The 20,164-nt window shown below is 38.7% G+C and overlaps 2 protein-coding genes across 4 annotated transcripts in view; one reads left to right on the top strand and one right to left on the bottom strand.

Annotated features, from left to right (window-relative positions):
- RALGPS2 (Ral GEF with PH domain and SH3 binding motif 2) overlaps nucleotides 1-20,164 on the top strand; it is a 114,625-nt gene that overhangs the window by 56,723 nt on the left and 37,738 nt on the right. The gene's annotated exons all lie outside the window — the stretch shown is intronic.
- Nucleotides 434-19,798, bottom strand: ANGPTL1 (angiopoietin like 1). The gene is made up of 5 exons (XM_063165394.1): nucleotides 19,454-19,798; nucleotides 12,112-12,967; nucleotides 6,088-6,281; nucleotides 4,330-4,600; nucleotides 434-3,362 (listed from the first exon to the last, which is right to left on the bottom strand). The coding sequence occupies exons 2-5, from the start codon at nucleotides 12,935-12,937 to the stop codon at nucleotides 3,175-3,177; spliced, it is 1,479 nt and encodes a 492-aa protein (XP_063021464.1). The 5' UTR covers nucleotides 12,938-12,967; nucleotides 19,454-19,798; the 3' UTR covers nucleotides 434-3,174.

Here is a 20,164-nt window from a genome sequence, read left to right as displayed (position 1 = left end):
CCTCTGTGGACAAGATAATGATGTGCTTCCACATTTAGCTGGGGGGAGGAAGTAAAAATGTTTCTCAGCTCCTTGCTGCAATGATTATGATGTGATTCCAGAATTCTAGAAATGCAGGTGAGAGCAGCACATCATCAGTGTGCACTCACCTACTTAAATGGGAGTGTGAAAAGCTGTGCAATGCCAATAAATATGTTCAGCAGCAGGCCCTTGATACATAGTGTGGGATATGTCTTCAGTGTTGCATCACCCAGACAGCTGAAGCAGCCAGAACAAATGGGACCTGTGTATGTAATGTTATATTTCACCTTAGAGTAAAACCCTCTTCTCCAAGGGAGTCTCATTCCAGAGTTCTGATCCATTTGAGATTGCACAATGAAACAACTGAGCCATATCTTGAGAAGTAAGATTTTTATTTAACTAAGCAGTACTACCTTTGAGATATTTTTCTTATAGCTGTCTTTGAGAAGTGATATCCAGAAAGAGAAGAGCTGAAAACAGGTTCTTAAGTATTCATCTGAGGAATATTCATCTGCTTCAGTGATAGTGTTTGCAATAGGTTTTGGAAATAGATGTGATAACCATGTTTCAGGTTTTGTGTGAGTTGAACTTTCTTGAGGTCTGCCTGGTTAAATTTGGACTGATGGAAGTGGAATGGTGAAGGCTTTATCCTTCCCAGACAGGCTGCTTCTGAGTGCCCAGGGCAAGAAGCCTGAGAGGTGCTACAGGCTCTTCTGAAAATCTTTCAAAAGAAAAGGTGTGAGAGAAAACATTGAACTTTTAAAGTCATTCACCCTGCTTAGAAAACTCAGCCCAAAAGCTGCAAACTGATAGAGTTACAAGCACTTGAAAGTGAATTATTGTACAAAGCATGAACCAACCTGAAGAAGACATGCTCTGCTTTCCTTCCTCATAATCTTAAATTGGCAGCTTAATTAACTCTTTCCTTTCAGAGCACAGCATGTGTACAGTCTGAGGTTTCTCGGTGGATTTTGTAATGATGTTTAATTAATGTCATCCTTTAAATTGGGGAAGGCTCACTTTTTAGATGTCTAATATATCAGATTTAATTAAAAGGCTGAGTGCAAGCTAATTTTACTTTGGGGTTTCTGCAAAGTACACCTTTCACTGAGTGCACTGAATAAACAAACACTGTTTTTGTAGCAGGCAAGAGATTCATGGGGTAAAATACACTCTCTGCCAAGGAGAGGAAATCTGCCTGTTGAATGAACTAAAAGCTGTCAGAAGTGATCATTAAGGAATGTTTTGGAGGGCATTTTCTTTTTTTTAAGTTTACCTGAACTGCTCTTCTATCCAGCTACCATGGAGAAAAAAGGCTATAGAGAGTCAGAATTATAAGCATTTGCAATTAAAAAATGTTTTGCAAGACACTCAATCAATGAGATCTGTATGATATTTGTAACAAACAAATATTCCTTGTATGAAGAACAATTTCAGAATTGTAATCATAAACATTTGTGTCAGTTAAAATTCTTGGAATTTAGGGATGGAATATACTGGGACTGGTTCCCCACCACTGCCAACCCCAATTAAATATTGGTGGAACTGGCTGGCTTGGATCTCTGACCAAAGATTTAACTACAAGCCTTGCAGCCATACATAATCAATGAAGCTTTATCTCTGCTCCAGAGGGTGTGTTCTGAAAGCAAAATGCTGGGTTTTGTCCTCTGAATTACATCTGAGGCTTTGCATGGTAATTGATATTGACTAATTTAACATAATAATACTGGATTATGGTTTCTTATTTAAATAGGGACAAAGTTCCTTACAATCCTGAAGGCACCTATGGGTTGCTAAACAAACACATTGATTACAGTTCAGAACAGCATATTCAGTTTTACATAATATAAAATTAAATTAAGCAACCTGTGTGGCTATAAGTGCAGTTATAAAATAATTTTATATAACAGGAAGAAAGATTCTGGTACCTAAAGCGAATGTTTGGTTGTATCTGATTTTGGAAATATCTTGTTTTGAGTCAGTTTGTGGTATAGTTTTTGTTAAATGTTGGGAAAGTATTTTCTATTTAATTTCTTAAATTACATATTAATTCCAGTGAAAATCTGATATCTAGAAGCTAAAATTTAGTTTAACAGTATCAAAAGTTGTATAGGGGTAAGGGAAGGGAAATGTGTGTGTCATAAGAGCAGCCCAAGTTTGGAATCTCAGGGAGAACACACTCAGAGCTGATTTCTAAGCTTTGTTTTACTGTGGGAGCAGAAAGCTGTGTTGTAGGAAAACTTCTGATATTCAGAGACTTATCTGGATGACTGTGTGTGAATGCTTGGTGAGCCCTCATCACTCTTAAGTGGAGCTGGGAAGTGTCAAGTTATGATTTTAATACCAGGACTTTCAGTTTTGCCATTAAAGTTCAAAGTTTAATTAGAAAGCTTGAAGGTGACAAAAGTACCAAGTAATTTGGTTGTCTCAGGTTTATCAATAATTTTATACAATTAATTTTCGTACACAAGGAACATTTTGCCTAATTTTTTTACAGAAGGTAGAACTTGCAGATCTTAGCAGTGTAGAGAATTCCCTAAGAAGTTTGTATTTTGTGTTAAATTTGCCTCTTCTTTTTGGAATAATTGTTTGTTGCAAAAATCTTTCTCTGCTGGCAAAGCTAAAATTTTTTATGTAGGTTCTTGGAGTAAATATCAAACTGTAATGTGAAGTCATATTTTCCATTGAAAGTAATATCAACATTTTTAAATAAATTGTTAAATAACTAATCAATTTTCACATTAAAGCAAGACAATGTCATTTCACATATTTACATTGAAGGGTTGAGCTAACCTGAAAAAGCATAAGCTTTTTGAACTGAAAAAGCTTATATTTTGTCAAAGACCTGGAATTTTTTACCAGTTTTGACTGTTTACATCAAGCATGTTGATCTTCAAAAAAAAGATAAATATGCTTTGCAAGCACAAACATCTGCTTTTGTGAATGTGTGTTTAAAAAAAACACTGTCACAGTAGAGAAGGGTCCTAATAAAGGAGAGGGGAACATAACAGGGGAAAGAAGACAGGAAAACTGTAGACCTGCTTTTTGCAGGGGCAGATTGTGCAAAATAATGATTAAAAAGTAACATTTTATTTTTTTTCTGGAGCTCAAACACCAAGAATTTTATATGGGAGCGCTGTGGGATTTTCCTCCTCAGTCTATAGGTCTGATCATCATCTGAACTGCTTTCAAGGAGTAGGAGCCTCCCCGGTACTCAGCCCAAAAGATTCCATCCTGGTACTTGCTCCTGTAGTGGCCCCCTCGGTACCAGACCCCGTTGAGGTTGGAGTGGGCGCAGGCGTTGTACCACCAGCCGCCCTTGTGGAAGTGGGCACAGTTTCCTGTGGAACAGAAGGACATGGGTGAGCTTCAGCTTTAAGCAGCACAAAGGGAGATTTGCTAAATGTTTTCATATTGTGGCTTATTCGCAGAGGCAGCTTGGAAGTGCTTCATGGCCTGTTGTGGTCGCAGCTTGCTGTTCTTGCTAAACTCTAAATTCTGGTGTAACAGCAGCCATTGCTGGAGGGGGGGTTATTGACATGGTCTTTAATGTGACAGCTGAAAATGAAGGAGAGACTCCTCTCAGCCTGCCAGCAGTGCTTGTCCATGAGCTAACACCCAAGGAACTCGGGTTATGTGCTGTTTAGAAGTACTCCAGCGGAAGCAACGTGAGTTGATACAGCCCCGAGCAGCACACAGGGCCAGGGTTCCACAAAGAGCTGCTTGTAACTTGTGTTTTTACTGTTACAGGCTTGTCTAGGAGTTTGCCGGATTTGTCCAGCTTTATGGTTATTGACAGCTGAGGAAAGGCAGTTGAAGTATTGCACTCCCCAAGCTTCCTGTTACTGCAAGGGAAAAACTGGTGAAAATGAGAGAAAGGGAGCTTTAAGGAGTGCAAAAACCAAATGATGGGCCCCTTTCTAAAGTATTAACCTCTGCACGCTTGCAGTTCCTTTCATGCTCTTCAGAGGCTTTAGTTCCTGGTGATTCTGTGGCAGCAGCACTACTCAGACATCACCTGGACAGATACTCTGATTGCAGTCACGTGCAAGTGATGAGCTAAACAGAAAATTGCTGCAGAGTGTTGTCAGTGGGGGTGATAGATTTTGAATTTCTGACAGGTATAGGGGCTCGAAGGGGGCCTTCCCAATGTGGTTTTTATCATCATTGATTCGAAGCATCTCCCAATAGGGTTATTTTACCAGAATTTACACACTGTTTTTGTCCTGTGCTGTATTTTTTGAGGCGTGAGGTGTCGCTGGTGGAACACACTTAACTCACTTTTCTCAGGCACACCACTTTGCTTACCTGAATACATGTCCCTGTCCCTGTCCAGGGTTGTGAATTGCTTCCCATTGTGCCATATCATGGAGTCCCCAGCGTTGCCCTGGTAGGTGCCCAGGCGCAGGCGGTAGAATTCGCTCTCGGGCTCCAGGCGGAAGCTGCTGTACTCTGCGTACACCTTCTTGTTGCTCCAGTCCTCCAGCTCAATCAAGAGTCTGTAATTATCCTGATTGGTGAGCATGTAGATGTTTTCCAGGCCCAGCCAATACTCTCCATCAATGTTCCCAAATCCTTTCTGTGCAAAAGATGGGAAGGTGCTGTTAGCTTAGTTATCCGTGCTTGTTAAAACACTCATCAGCAGGAGTGTGATAAACCAGGGGAACTTGGGTACTGAGAGCCTCTGAACTTCTGAACGACTTCAACCCATGCATTCAAGTGCTTTATTTTGCTGCACTGGGACTGCTAAGCTGCACGAGATGCTGCCAGCACCATTAATGGTGGCAAAACATCTCTGTTCTTGCTGTCCTCCTCTTCTTAAGGTAAAGGGAGGGAGAATAGGGAAACTGAAGCAATATTTCTTGACAAAGCTAAGGGGATTTGTAATAATGGGTGAATAATGGAATTTTAGGTTATAATTCCAGGTTGAAAAAGGTATTTATGATTGCACAGTCTCAGCATTCAAGGCAAATAACTTCTTGTTGCTTCTGTATTGCAACTGGTGTTGTTTCTTACTGTGAATTTAATCACACTATTCCTCTGTGTTCTTTATAGGATTTATTAGAAATTAATATAAAGACACATTTTCTTTCAAGTCACTACCAGCACAGTAGCTGTGAAGTGATATTTCCTATCTGCTGTCTGCTTTCCCCAAGTAAACCAGTATTGTTAATGTTTGGTGTTTCATTAGGTTCAGATGTTGGTGATTGCTTTATCAGGCACTCCATAACTGCCTTAAAACACTTTAGAACATTTAACAACTCCAAAACCAACCATGGACTGCTCTGAGAAGTAAAGGCTTTGCATAATAATTTGTTTGTTTGACTGAATATTGAATAATTGTTGTAGTTATTATTGATTTAGGGATTAATATTTGAATCACAAAACTCCAAGAATGCAAGCAAAAATCCTCATGTTAATTTGTATCCTAGATGTAATTATTATTAGTAGTACTATTATTATTATTACCCCAACAAAATGATTTTCAGATTTCCCATTTAGCATGTAATTCCTCCAGAGCAGCATCCTCTTGTCATCCTAGACATTGTGCCTGCTAGTGCACAATATCACAGCAACACACAGCAATGTGTTTCCTTTCACCAGCCTGACATCTTTAAGTTTCTAACCTAAATTAATGGGTGGAAATTACTTCCTTTAATTCATTATTAGAATTATTTTTAAGTTGAGCCCCCAATCCAGCAAATCTCTTAGTGTGAGAATGAATCATTTAAATGAATAACTTCACTGGCTGAGTTTGCTTATTCATAAGGGAGACAAATGAAGCTTTACAAATACTCACTGAAGTTCTCAGTGTGTTAATAAAAATCATGTGTTCAGTTATAATTTGTAATTAATGACTTCCCAGCCACTGTCTAGAATAACATGTCTCCCAGTTGTGTTGTGCATTACAAACCCAGGCTGTCTCAGCCAGGTTGGTTCATGCAAAGTTAACTGTGCATGGAGGGAAGTGGGACATTCTCACTGAAATGTGTTTGCCTCTGAGGGATGATCACTCTTTTCAATTATCTTTCTTTGCCTACTGATGTTCTGCATTCTAGAATTTACCTTGTAACTGTCCCAGTTCCTGAAGAAGTTGACAGATCCATCTGTCCTCTTCTGGATAACTGCCCATCCTCCAGGGTCCAGGCTGTTCTCACACCACACTTGCATTGGCTCGTTGCTGTTTTTGGGTTTGATCATGTAAATCCCACTGTTGGCATGCCCAGCTTCCCTGGCTTGTTGGCAGTCTTTGAATGGACCTTTTGGAAAAGAAATACTGTAAGCCTTCAAGATTGGCTGTGCACTGCCCATTGTCCAGGAATATTTTGTACTGGAAAGTCAGGAATTCAATTAAGGTATAAACCTGCTATGGAGAACAGTGCAAAAAGTTACTGTCTGAGATTAATTGTATATATACATAAACATGTCAGCATCCTCTCTCCATGTGTTTTGGAACAAAAATTTCATTTTGCTAAATAATTAATGGACTTTGGTTACCAGCCCCTGATTTTTTTGTCTGCTGTGGCAAAGGTTTATACTTATATATATAAGTATACTTGTATACATTATACAAAGTATACAAGCAGTTCTTGATACTGAGAAACAATATGATTTTTTTTTCATTAATTATTTTCTTGTGCAAAAGGCAGACATCAATTTCCTTCATTTTCTGGCACACCAGTTTGAAACTGGTGGGAGTAAAAAACAAAACAAACCCAGGATACCCAACTAACCCTGCCTGTTTCTGAATATATACATAGTTTGAAAGCTGCTATAAGAAATATCTACTGAGATATTTCTTATATATCTTCCTGTGTCATCCTGGTGTCATGGGTGTACATGGGTACTGATGAAGGAAATAAGCAAGCACTGGAGAAGGATTTTTGGGCAGCTAAAAGGACTCACATATTTGTTCTCAGGGCTGTGGTTGCACAAAATTCCTGTTGCTGTTGTGAGTGCTGCTTGAAAGCTCTGTTTTAGTCCATGTGAATGGTGGTTTTACAAATAATACTTAGAGAAGACCATCTGGTAATTCTCTGAGAAGGATGCAGCTTACATGTCTCTGAAAATCTTGCCTAGTTTGCCTTTCAATTTTTGGTAATGTTTTTATTTTCTGCTGTTTAGAAAAAATTTTGTTTGTGTGTCATTTCTTCAGTTAGTTTATAGAAACTGGTAATTTACTAATGAAAAGCAAAGTATGTTCTGATGACTAGTTAATGGTGGATGCCCTAAATGTATTTGAAAACTCAGCACATCTGCAAATAAACTAGCTACAGCTTTCCTCTCCTTCCAGAGGGTTTGTTTTCTCAAATTTTGAAAATTCAGAGAGAAGCCATCAGTCACAGAAACAGCTCATGTGCAAAACAGCATAGAAAAAATTTGTTGAGGTTATTCTTTAATCAAAAGTAGAGGCTGAGGGAAAGGCACTTCGCTACAGATTAAGCTTGTGTGACAAAAGCAAGCTGAAAATGGCATTTTTTAAAAGATTTTCAGGTAGTAGTTGTCAGTTGGACAAGTATGTAATTAGCAAGAAATCTGTAAAGCATAATTAGAGTGCATGAAGCTCATGTGTCTAATGAGGAGTACTCAGAGCTTGTGGCTGTGACAGGAGTGTCACAGACACTGAGCCCTTGCTGTAAGTGTTGTGCACTGTCAGGATTGGGATGGCTTTGTCATTCTTCCAGGGCAAACAGTGGCACCTCAGGAAAGAAATCCTGTAGCTTTGGTGTACAAGGGCTTTTTTTCCCCCTTGTTCACAATTTAAATTCCCAGAGTTTGTCCAGGGGATCGATAATTTCCTGGACTAAGCAGGGTCTCATTCCCTTTCCTTGATCTGTCTGAAGTAAATTTGGATGCTCTATAACTGAGCAGGGATCTTGTTCCAGGAGTGTTTTTGTAAAGCAGTTATTGCTTTAGGAAAAATATAAACAAATAAACCTTCTATTTTGTAGTGTTAATTGAACACTAAGAACGGCTTAGTTAGATCTGCTGTTATTTGGGTGTTATCCCACATGATTGTTGTTGGAGGAGGACTTGAGTATTTGTTTTTTTCCATGAGGGACCCAAGCAGATGTTTGGGGTCATTTTAAGCAGTTTTTAAGGCAGACAGAATTGTACCAGTCTGTTTATGTAATACTTGGATCAGTTCTGGAGTTCAGCTGGCTTTAAGTTCACAGGATACAGCTCATGTGCTTTGATGCTCAGCTTTGTCTGCATGTATTAACATAAATTAATGTTGTGGTAGAGGTAAGAGACTTCTGCTCTGAAAGTAAGGAAATCCAACATATCCCATAATTTTTGGTGTATAGCCTTGAATCTTTTTACTGAAGTAAATTCTTTGTTAGGTATAGTTATTTAATGTTCACATTATAAGAACTGATATTGTTCAGGAAATACTGAGGTTTGTGAAAGGGAGAGATTCTCCTCAGTGCAGGTGTGGGTGGAGGTCTGATTGATGAAAAAAGCATGAATTCCTGTTTAAAATCTTACAGGTTTTATAGTTTATATAAGGACTAAGTATCTCATGCACATCTAGTCTTTTGTAACAGTCTGTGTATGTATGTCACCGAGGCAGTGATAAGTCAGAAATACTCTGAGAAGATGATCTGCTAAATATTTCACTTCCAAATTCTGGCTTAGATGAATGATTTAGTGCAGATCATATTCTGTGCTAAATTAAATGAAGTAGAGAAGGAAAGAGATTAAATATTTTAAGTTGAAAGCTTGATAACTTGATGATTGGAACCCATTTTGAGATGCCAAATGTTATCTGGAGCTGATGATACAGAACTTGTGCTTGTATAAGCTTTATAGAGAGGGCTGTTGGGGGCATTAGTAGAAGAAAAGTCCAAAATAAAATTGGACATATGTTTAAAAAAATAAGGTATGTTGTTAACCAAGAGGTATTAGAAATTATTATATGGGGCAGTGTCTAATTTTCAAGTACTTAACTAACTTGAAACTACTTTTTGCAAAAATAGTGATACTAATTCTGGGGATCACTGGTTATCATTCCAAATAAGGTAATTGTGACAACTACAATTCACAGGTACATTAACCTTCCTCCATTTTTACAGCAATTTTTGTACAAAATAACCACCATACTCAGAAAACAGAACTTCATCCTTTTGTTCCCCATATATTTTGCATTTTTCTCTCCACTCACAGTAATCAGATGCACATTGACCTTTCTGACCCATCTCCTGCATGCAAGTATTTGTGAGGAGGTGCAGGTATTTATTCTGACATCAGTTCTTTAACAGGCTTGTTTCTAATTGGAACTGTCTGGTTTCCATTGGTCTTTTTTGACATCTTTATACATTCTAAAAAATCTGCATCTTTTAACCATAAAGATGTTTCTTCTATGACATAGTTTTGATTCTGTGCACCGTGAAATCTATTTAACTTAATTTTAAAAACCAGAGATCCTAACTGGGCATTGTGTTGGAATGTCCCAGTTTTGGTTGTGATGACTGATGCTCTACCAGCTGTAGCAATTCTGCGCCTTCCTTTTCCCAAGCAAGAATTGCAAGAAACACTTAAACTTTTAACTCAAGAATCCAGTGTTAAAGGAAGGTGAATAATGTTACAGTAGCATCCTAAAATTTCTTTGTGTTCTCCTCCAAAAACAGACTCAAACTCTGAACTTCTAGGTGTGGAGGCGTCAGTGAACACCAGGTAGATAATTCAGAGGATAACTCTTAGTGCTGTTGCCTCTTTTTGTACGTGCAGCAGGCGTGAACTGAGAAAAAGATGTGTTGAGAGCAGCACCTGGAAGGGAGGCTTTGCTGGGAAGCAGGAACTCATGGCTTTTTTTAGAGTTGTACTTGTGCTGTCTGACCAGACATCAGCCACTGCTTTGATATGAACTGTTTCCTTTCTGTCATGATGTGCCACTGAAATTCACATGACATCTGGCATTTTGCTTGGGCTCATGCCTGAATTTTCTGCAGACCTTGAATAAAAATAGTTGTTCTTTACATCAGCAGCTGGTTGAGTGTAACGCTGCAGAACAGTCACAAATGAATGTTTGGCTTCATCTGAAGAACCAAGTTCAACCTTCAGCTGTGACTAAAGGCAATTTGAAAGAAACAAAAACAAAACAGCCACCTAAACCCAAAACCCCACACCAAACCCTCTTGCTGTGCTAGCAGAAGCCAAGAGCAAGCACTCAAAGGGAAGTCTGAGAAAAACTTGTTTTTCTGAATCCTTGAATTTTTAAAAATAGTGATTCTGTCAAAATCTCAATAAAGTGAGAAGCATGATAGAGTTCCAGTCAGCTCAGAGGTAGGTAATTGTTTTGTCACTAATTTTGATTCCTAGTGATAAATGAATTTATCTAATGACCTAAAGAGTATACAGTCTCCTGAATGTATTTTCATAATATTTATGGTTTTAGTTTAACTTTCCACCCCCCCACTGACAACAGGTTACTGAGAGTGTAGGTACTGATTTTAAATTTTCAAAGCTGAGTGTCTCTAATTGGATCTAGCCTCAATTCAATTATCCTTTCAAACTTACCACTCTTGAATATTTCAACTAAACATTTAGAGACTCATTGCATGACTGTGTTGGTGGATTTAGATGTTCATTTTAAAGCAGGTCAGAATAGAAGGATCAAAATTCTTCTAATAGAATTTTCTTCAAATGTAAGTATAAAGGACAAAAACTTGAAATTATTTGTTTATGATTAATTAGTTCCTCTTATTCACTCTTGCCAGCTACTGTAACATGTAGATAGCAGGCATCATCAAAGGAATGGGTAAATATTAGAAAGTTTATGCTAATACTGAATTTTCATATTTTCATAACTCAAATCCAGCTGCAGAGAGAAACCCCAACACATTGTGAATTGAAGGTGAGTATTGTTCAGATTAAATTCCTGAGTATTGGCCATTTCAAGTTAATGTTAGGGAGGTTTAGGCCATTTGGTAAACTAAAGCTTTCCCTGGCAGGTAGAAGGGGGAGAGAAAATCAGGAGCAAGAGTGAGCTATACCAGTATTTTAAATTCTTCCTTCTGTTTTTATTGTTGAGTGTTGGAACCCTGGCTACTGAGGATTTTAGACTTTCTGTGCTGAAGGGTACTGACCCCCAAGAGAACACTGCATTTGACCTGAGGCTGTGGAGAAGGCTTCCAAAAAGGAATGATAGAACTGGGATTGTGGGTGTGGAGTGTGAATAGAAGTAATATCACACGGTGGAAAACCTAGAGTTTAAGGTTTTAGAATATAGTAACAAATATAAAGCAAGATGGAGGTTTCAGGGCAGAGGCTGATCCTTCCTCTTCACCTTCTTCTCCATGGGTTTGAGTGGTTTTGTGTAAGTGGATAAAAAAGTCCACATTGCAGGCTCCAGGTGGTTGGTTATTGGGTCAAAAGTAAAAATAATTTAGGTGTCATTTCTTGATTGGACAGTTTATCCTTAAAAAGCCTTGGTGAGAGAGAGAGAGATGACTCTATTTTTCACTTGTTAGAGTGAAGTTCTGTAGAACTCACACTTCATAATAGAATATAGATAAGAACTTGTAGTAAAAGCATGGCAACTCTGACAATGGGGGAGATGATGATATTATCAGAAGGCTAATTAATTACTTTATTATTACTGTATTGTTCTATACTATATTACACTGAATCTGCCAAGCACTCAACTCTAACTGCACTGAACTGCCCAGAATCTCATGACTGTCAGTCAGCAGTCCTGACACACACACGTGGATTCAATTGGTCAATTAATCAAAACACTGTCATCAGAATCCAATTACCAATTCCCTTCAGGTAAACAGTCTTCCACAGTGCATTCCACTTGTGAATAAGAGGAGCAGCAATTGAGATAAGAATTGTTTTTTTCTCTCTCTGCGGTTCAGAGAATGTGAATCCCAGAAAATATTCTTGGGAAGTTGTGCCTTGCTTTTCTCTGTGAGGAGAAATGCAACTATAAGAACTAATAAATATCTGAGTCCAAACAAGAAATACCATCTCGTGCTTTTAATCCCTACCCCGGCAAAAAAGAAGCAAAGATTCAGCAGCTGGGACAGTTTCTCTCAGGAGTGGGGAGATCTCAGGTTGGATAAATAGTGACAGGTAACTCACCCTCGTTGATCAGAGCCAGGGGGGGCACTCTGAAGGGGCTCTTTGTGGGAGCGGTGGCGGGGTCGGGCGGTGGCCGTACGTCTCTGTCCCGGGGGTAGCCCGGGTCTCTCTGGATCTCGTTGCCCCCCAGCAGGACAGGAGTGTAGGGCTGGCTGTTGGGGATGTGCTGGGGCACCACCTGCACCAGGGGCGGGGACCCGTGGGGGTCCTGGCGCGAGAAGATCCTCAGGCACTGCTCCTCCAGCAGCGAGATTGTCACAGACTGGTTGTTTACCAGGTCGGTTAGCGCCGCGTATTTTACTTCCAGCTCCTTGTATTTGGTTGCCATCTTCAGCATTTCTGTGGTAACATTAAGGACTTTGTTTTCCAGCTGGGAAAGCTCGAGCGAGTTGTCGCGCTTGCGAATTATCTCGTGCAGGAGCTGCATGTACAGTTGGGTCACACGAGAGTTCATGTTCCGACTTTCTTTCCTCAGTAATTTCACTTCGTTCACGATGTTCCCGTCCACATCCACCACCAGCTGCAAAATGTCGATCTCCCTCTTCTGCTTGGACAGCACATCCTTCAGGTTCTCAATGTCCATCCTGGTGACTTCATCTTTCCTGTTCCCAGTGCCCGGGTCGTTCGTGTTCACGCAGATTGGCCCCGTGATTTTTTGTTCTGGGACCAGGAAGGTGTAACCACATTTCTTGCCTTCCTCTGGCCTGTCTGCTGAGCGAGGCTGCCTCTGCTGGGGCGTCTTGCTCGGCGTGGATTGCTCCGCACAGTGCCCGATAGACAGCAGCAGGAACAGCAGGACCCCCAGAGTCCACTTCAGTATCTTCATTGTAAAGCAGGTGTGACCACTGCCAGGAGCCTGTTGAACAGATAAAGTCATTAAACCAGAGGTGTTACTAAAGCTCCTGGACTTTCAAACTGCCTAAACTGATGGGTTTGCCTTGCTTGCATGTATGTAGCCATGCCTTTGGCATCTCTTCCTTGCAGTTAGATTCCATTAATTGGCTGGCTGTTTTGAGCAGGAAACACCATAACTTAGATACAGGATTTAGTAAAGGAGTTGTTGTGATGGGTAACTTTTCAGAAACATTGTTGTGCTTAGATCTTGTGTTACATTCCGTTATCAGATCGCTCAGATTTGTGCTCACTGCAATTACCTGCACAAGGTTATGGAGCATGGAGTGCTTGCAAAATACCTTCCTGGAAGGGAAGGAGGGAGATGAAATTATTTATATAAATGTTGGGATTTGGATTATATAAGCTTTTCTGCTCCTCCTTTAGGTTTATATATAGATAGATATGTATAATTTATTAAATACTATATACATACTCATTCATATATACACCCATTTTTCAAGTTTATATATACAGAGATTTAGTAGGCTTGAAAAAGGCATCTTTAAGACTATTTTTGGACATGAGTGTTAGGGAGGAGATTAGATATTGTTGCAAACATCAAAAATTACTTACTCAAGTGACTTTGAATTTGTAAGGAAAGCTTAGAGCACTGTTTGCTCTTCATATGTGTCCCTGTTTAGTTGCCTTGAGATGAACATTTAGAATTGTTGTCGCACTACTTTTGTATCTTTGAGAACATCTTTATCCAATAATGCTGAAGTATCAGATGTTGTCATCATAAAAACCATACTGAAGTGTTTCATTCCTCTTTTAAAGAAAACTAGGAGTTTCTTTTAACTCTGAAGAGTTAAAGTGCAGTGAGAAAAATCTGGGAATGTTTTCTGAGACCTGTTTTTTAGCTTAAAATATTTGAGATTATAAACAAAGATAGCACTTAAATAAAGAAAAAAACCTTCATTTTTTATGATTTGTTTGCTTTGTGAAGCAGATCACTCTTCTTATCTCAGCTGTTGATCTGGCTTTCCTTTCCAGCCTCCTTTTGCCAGCCTTTGGATAGCCTTTCTACAGTGGCCTTTGGGTAATTACAAAGAGTAATACAGTAAGAGCAGGCAAAGTTAATCATCCTTCTGTTCCTGCTGGGTCCAAGTTGAAGTGCATTTGGCATTCCTGGCACAGTGATCCCAAAGGAGAGCAGAGCTCTGCTGCTTCCTTTACGTTCACATTACAAATGAGAAGGTGACTTTTGGGTTGGGTCCCTTTTCCCAGTTCTGTTACTGGCTTTAATATTCTTGTAATAAATGGTGTCTGCTCAGCCTCAGGAAACCTGTCAAGCCTTTGTTTTTTGGCTTCACTAAGAGCAGTGGTTACAAGCTTTAAACCATGATGTACATGCAATCAGGAGTTAGAGCTAGAAATTCTGCTTAAATCTTTGGTAACTTTTTGTTTGTCTGGTCGTCGTATTGCAAGTCCTGCTTCTGTAAAGGGAAGAAAATACATTTAACATGTACTAAAAATCCTTTCTTACCCTGCATAAATGGAGGGAGCACCATAAGTTTGAGGAGTTTATTTTAAAATACTTAATTTGCAGTAATAGGTATTTTTGTGTCTGCTATCAAAACCAAAACTTAATAATTTTGTTAATATTTCTCTGCTGAAACTGTAACTTCTGTTTAAAGAAAAAAAAGTTAGGAAAAAATATCACTTTTCTCCAGAGCTGGTTGTGTGTTTTTCTTCAGTACTTTCAGGCATTTAAAATATTAATCACTTGGACAGTGCTCAGATTTGGTAGTTCATTAGGTTAAATGCTCACATGCATCATGGGAAGCACATGGGAAACTGGTCTGTTTGTGGTTTCTAATTTGCCAAAGATGAGCTGAATTAACTATCTGAAGTTTAAAACCTCTGTGCATCTCCTAACTCATTTTTGATACTTTTGCATTTACTATTTGCAGATTGAGGGAAAGAGACTTTGTGGCATATGCTTGAGGATGAAGCCATAGTACAAGTCCAGTATTTTGCTGTTTTCATTTCACAGGGTGTAATAGGTACTTCATAATCCAAGAAAATGAATAACATTTTAGTTCTTGGGAATTTTTAAGACCCTGCAGTTACTAAAATAATGAATGGCTGGGGATTTTTCCCCATAGCAGCACATTTTCCCCCTGAAATACACAGAACTTAAATTAATCTTTCAAAACAAATCACTTTGCAACACAGTCCACATTCTAACCATGTATTCTGCTGCAGTCTGCTTTCTGCATTTCTTTTAATATTAAATGTGTTCATTTTGAACTTTTACCCTTATGTATTAAAGTTTCAAGCCCTTTGTCTATACATATGCTGTCAGACCATTAAATGAATTAAAGGGTCTAATACAGCATAGCCAAATCCAGCAGCTGCATAAGATTATGCCCTAGAATTTGAAATTCAGAAATATCTTGTAGTAAACTGAGACATTCAGATAAGCAGGGATGAATTCCTTCTGAGAATCTACCTGGTAGGAATGTATATACTTCCATGGAAATGCTGATGTTGAAAAAATGAAGTGTTTTAAAATATTGCTTGTCAAGTTTGAGCAGCTTAATGCCTAACTTGTTATACAATAATAGGTTCTGAGTAAGATATTTACCTGGAGTTTTAATCAGCTTAGAAGGAAATGAAAATACTGTTTCAGAAATTTCCTGATGTTCTGGGCAAGCAGCTTAAAAAAATAGGAGGTGTTTATCCAAAGTATCCCAGAATGATAGCCTAATATGTAAGACCTAAATGACAAATTAAAATTAGAGTTGGGAAATAGTTTTAGGGCTTTTAGATCAGATGCATTTTGTGCTGGATTCCCAGGTTTAGGTGTTTAGGTAGTGGCAGAATGTTAGGGGACAGCTGAGGGATCAGCTCAGGCAGAACCAGTCTCCAACCCTCCCTGAAGGTTTGGAGTCACCTCTGCTGAGTGAAGCTGCTGGTGCAGACCTTGGAAATGCAGCAAATATCTTGTAATTACAGATACCATTGCTCTGAAATACATTATCTAACTCTTTATTAAATGTCATGGTTTTTAGATTAGAACAAACTCTCACTTCAGCTGGTTCTGTCGTGTTTCTGTGCCACCCAGTTTTGGGCCTCAGATTTCTGTAGAAGTTCCATTATGTATGTTCTGGCCTGCTGATGTTTTATAGCTTCTGCAGAAGAAAATATGCAGTTATTCACAGCAACACAAGCTTCTTCATCAGCTTGTCAGAAACACTCAGAGCTGTAGACAGGGCTTCAATACTATTTTATGTTTAATGACATTTCTTCTGATTTCTTTCTTTTTCCAGAGTGATCCCTGTGCAAAAAACCTCCAACTCACTTTCAAAATTAGTTTTTGATTTATTACTTTAAATAGTGTTTAAAGGTCCAAAATTCCAATATAAAGAGCAAAACAAACCAATAGCTTCTATTTTTAACTGCTGTAACACAGACTACTGTTACCCCCCCTAGAAATATTGTAATCACAAGTACAGAGTTGCATGGATCAGGATGTGGGGAAGCTGGTATATATTTGGCATTTTTTAGCTTTCTGCACAACAAACTATTTGTTCTTTGTTGTACTGCTGTGAGTCATGTTCAGCAGGATGTAAAATTTGGAAACCCACAACACAAATTGGAATCTATTCTTCCAGAGCTGACAAAGGCTTGTTCTCCCTGGGCAGTGTAGGGTGATATGGGTGAATATAACAAAGTTGCAGATAAATGGGAATATAGGATTCCTTTTGTATATAAATGGGAATATAGGATTCCTTTTGTGTAGAAAATGCAGTATCAGTACTTATCTTTATTCCAAATATTTATTAAGAGAATTTGGTCAAGTGATAAATGCCAGCAGTGCCCTCTTACGTGTAGCAGGAAGAGAAACAGACTGGGTTCTTTAAGAAAGTAAATTACAATGCTGAGACTAAAGATGCTCTGCCCATGAAACCAGCTAATCAGGGAGCTCAGTTATTGATGTTACACAGACTTCATTTTCTGCTGAGCTCTGCCTTAGCAGCTGAAATCAATAAACCCAGCTGTGTTCCCCTATGTCTGCACAGGCTAAGTGAGGATTTTTGTAGATTTTTTTTAGCTTAAAACTGGGTGCATGACATTAGAAGTAATGCTAAGGTGGGAAAACCCTTCTTCTTATAGGAGAAATGTTCCCATGGATTTCAGTATATCTCTGGATTTAAGTAAGTTACTTCTCCCTATATAAACAAGTGCTTTTCCCTCTGCCTCTGCTGAAATAACAGGATTACTTTCAATTGTATTGACTGGGATCCAGAAATAATATGTTCTTGGGTTTTGTTCATCAGATATGTGATGTATTGAGTCACAGAATTCTGCTTCAGAGATTGCCATCAATCTGATTCCTTTTAGGAAAGGCAATCTAAAAATCTTCAGGGGATTTTGAGGTTGTCATTGAAAACGTGCCTCTTTTACAAATGATCACTTCTTAGAAATTCTCTGCAGAAGAGATTTGTTAATCTTGTCATAGTAGATATTCTGAAAGCACAGAACAATTTCATGGCATTTCCAGATTTTTTGGTGAAGTTTTTTCAGCATGGGGGTTCCTTTGCATTTGTTGGCAGCCACTGTGTGTGTTTGCATTGTTTGAACAGGCAGGTACAATGCAGTGGTGCACTTTGCTGGAAATGTGTGATTTTGAGGCTCTAGAGTTCTGCTTAGAACAGATACTGAAGATATTAAGCATCCAGTTATGCTTGCTGTAGGAAAATGTACTTCATTCATTGGTGTATAAATTTTAAGGACCAAACCAATAGGGCACATTACACAAAACAAAGCCCAATAAAACAATAACTAAAACTCAGCAGAGCCATGTAGTAACTGCTAAAGTTTAAATGTTCAGAATTTCCCTTCTTTTTAGTAAGTTCCTTTAAAACTTCAAATAGCATATTTTTTTCACTGTACTTCAGATCATTCTTTTGGCAGCAGCATAATATTAGTATTGCATTATTTTTTTTAAAACAAACATTGCAAAATTTGAACTCTAAAGTTGGAAGGCAGCAAAGGAGAGAGAGTTAAAACCTTGTATACAGCCAGTTTATTGCTTTAAAATTATTGACTCAGCTGTTTTTGTTTGTGGAAGGTTTAGGAATTGTTCTAAGCAGTGTAAAAAGCCCTTGGCTGATGATGAATGAATGGAGCCTGGTGTCCAAAGCACATTATGTGCTTCAAAGGGGGGTTGTGTTGTTGTTTAGATTATTTTCTCCTCCTTATGTAAATCAGCACAAAAGAATAGTAAGGAAAAGGGCTCAAGAACTTGGAAAGGATCCATCTTTCTTGTTTATCAAGGCTGCTTCAGACTTTTTTCCTCTGGTAGCTACTAAATCTTAATTAAGTTTGTCTTCTGTAACACTTGGTCTCTCCTTTTAGCATCAGCCCCTTCATTCTCTCTTACTGTGTCAGGCAGCTCTGAGTTTGTAAATGCAAATACATCACTGAAGTTCATTTGCATTGTTCTGGATTATTTACTGTATTTTATTTTTCAAGTCAGCATGAAGAAAGTTTTCTACGCTTTTCCTGTGTATAAGCAAGTATTTTTTGGTTTTCATCTGTATTTTTGTCTTCTGTTTGTAAGCAACTTTCTTGTTTTAATCATCGATTAGCAGCAGCATTCTTCTCCCTTTCTTCCACTAGTGAACTGTAACAAATCCCTCAATTTTCCACTTAATGTATTGTTACTTTGTACACTGCATTTCATGTTTATGAAATGGATCTTTATTTAGAAACAAACTGCAGTTCAATCGAGGTACAAATAAGGAAGGTATTGGTGCCTGTTGCAGCAATGCCTTTGGATTTTCAGCTGCACAATTGATTGTGCTACAACCTCGATTATGTTCAGAATCACTGTATGACTCTGGTTTCTTGGTTGGCTCTAGGACTCAGGCAACTTCAGCTCCTCAGTAGTGCCATAAATAAAAACATGCTTGAAACGATATACAATGATTGCTACTTACAGATGTGCATTGATTTGCTTGGGACTCTTCACAGTGGTTTTATTGAGGTATCCATTTTCTAGTTCTAGTAATGCTGGGTCTATGCTGTGGTGTTGGGTGAAATCCAGCTGCCCTGAAATCGATAGGATTTTTGGCTTTTGCCTTCTGGTAGGATCAGAATTTCACATGAGTATGTTCACAGTACCCAAATTACATGCTTAGCAAAGAATCTGGTAGTGCTAATTTTCTGTAACTGTAGATAACAATGCAGCTAAACAACTGAAACTTGTTCATCCCTACAACTGGAACAAGTTAGTCTGTGCTCTTATGCAGTGCCTTTTTTAATTCTTTCCAAAGTCTACCAAATGCCACAAAAATGAGTCTTAATGTTAGTTGTCAAACGTTTCTCAGGCTGAGAGGGATTTGTTTCTTCACAATTGTATGTTGAGGGAGATGCATGTAGCATTCAGAAATAGATCAAAATTAAATTTGTAAGTAAGAATAACTTTAAAACTTACCAAGAAATAAAGTCTTCCAGCTGGTTTGCTTCTGTGGCAGATGGAAAATCCAGAGGCCAAATTGCTTTTGCTTCCTATATTACCCGATGGTGTGGAGTGTTAATCTGCAGCTGGAGCTGAAAACTGCTTTTGTCTTTCTCTGTTAGATCCAAGCTGTATTGAGGAATTGGGTTTCTCCATACGATAACCAAGCTAACTAATCAGTTTAAAAAAAAGAAAAAAAGTAATGCTCCAATATGCGTTATTCCAGGAGAGAGAGAGAGATGTTTTTTGAAACTGCAGTGTTTAATTCTCACATGCAGAAGTGCTCTAACCAGCCACAGCTGACCCAGATTCCATATACATCACTTTTGGACAGTGTTTTTTTAAACAAACACACGCTCGGCTCAGCCGTTCAGCCCACCTATGATGTCACCGCGAGCACTCGGAGAGCAGAAGAAACTCCTCCTTCGGATTTCCTATCCATACCCTCCAGAAAAGGAGGGGGTAGGGAGGCTGAGAAGTTAGGAACAAGGAAAGATTGTTTGCCAGTAGAAGGGAGGTACCATATGGCAACGGACTGTGCAAGAGTTCAGCAGGCAATTACAAATCAAACATTTTTACTATGCTGCCTAAAGATGCCTTTCAAGTTATTACAGTACTGGGCTTCATTTAGAAGAAAGATTCTTTCAGGCTGATAAAACTCAATTTGTGTTGCTGGGAATAAAAGGG

Source organism: Melospiza melodia, chromosome 11, assembly GCF_035770615.1.
Source record: "Melospiza melodia melodia isolate bMelMel2 chromosome 11, bMelMel2.pri, whole genome shotgun sequence".
Classification (NCBI taxonomy): domain Eukaryota; kingdom Metazoa; phylum Chordata; class Aves; order Passeriformes; family Passerellidae; genus Melospiza; species Melospiza melodia.
The sequence above is the reverse complement of the archived record's forward strand: the minus strand, read 5'-3'. Positions and strand labels throughout refer to the sequence as shown.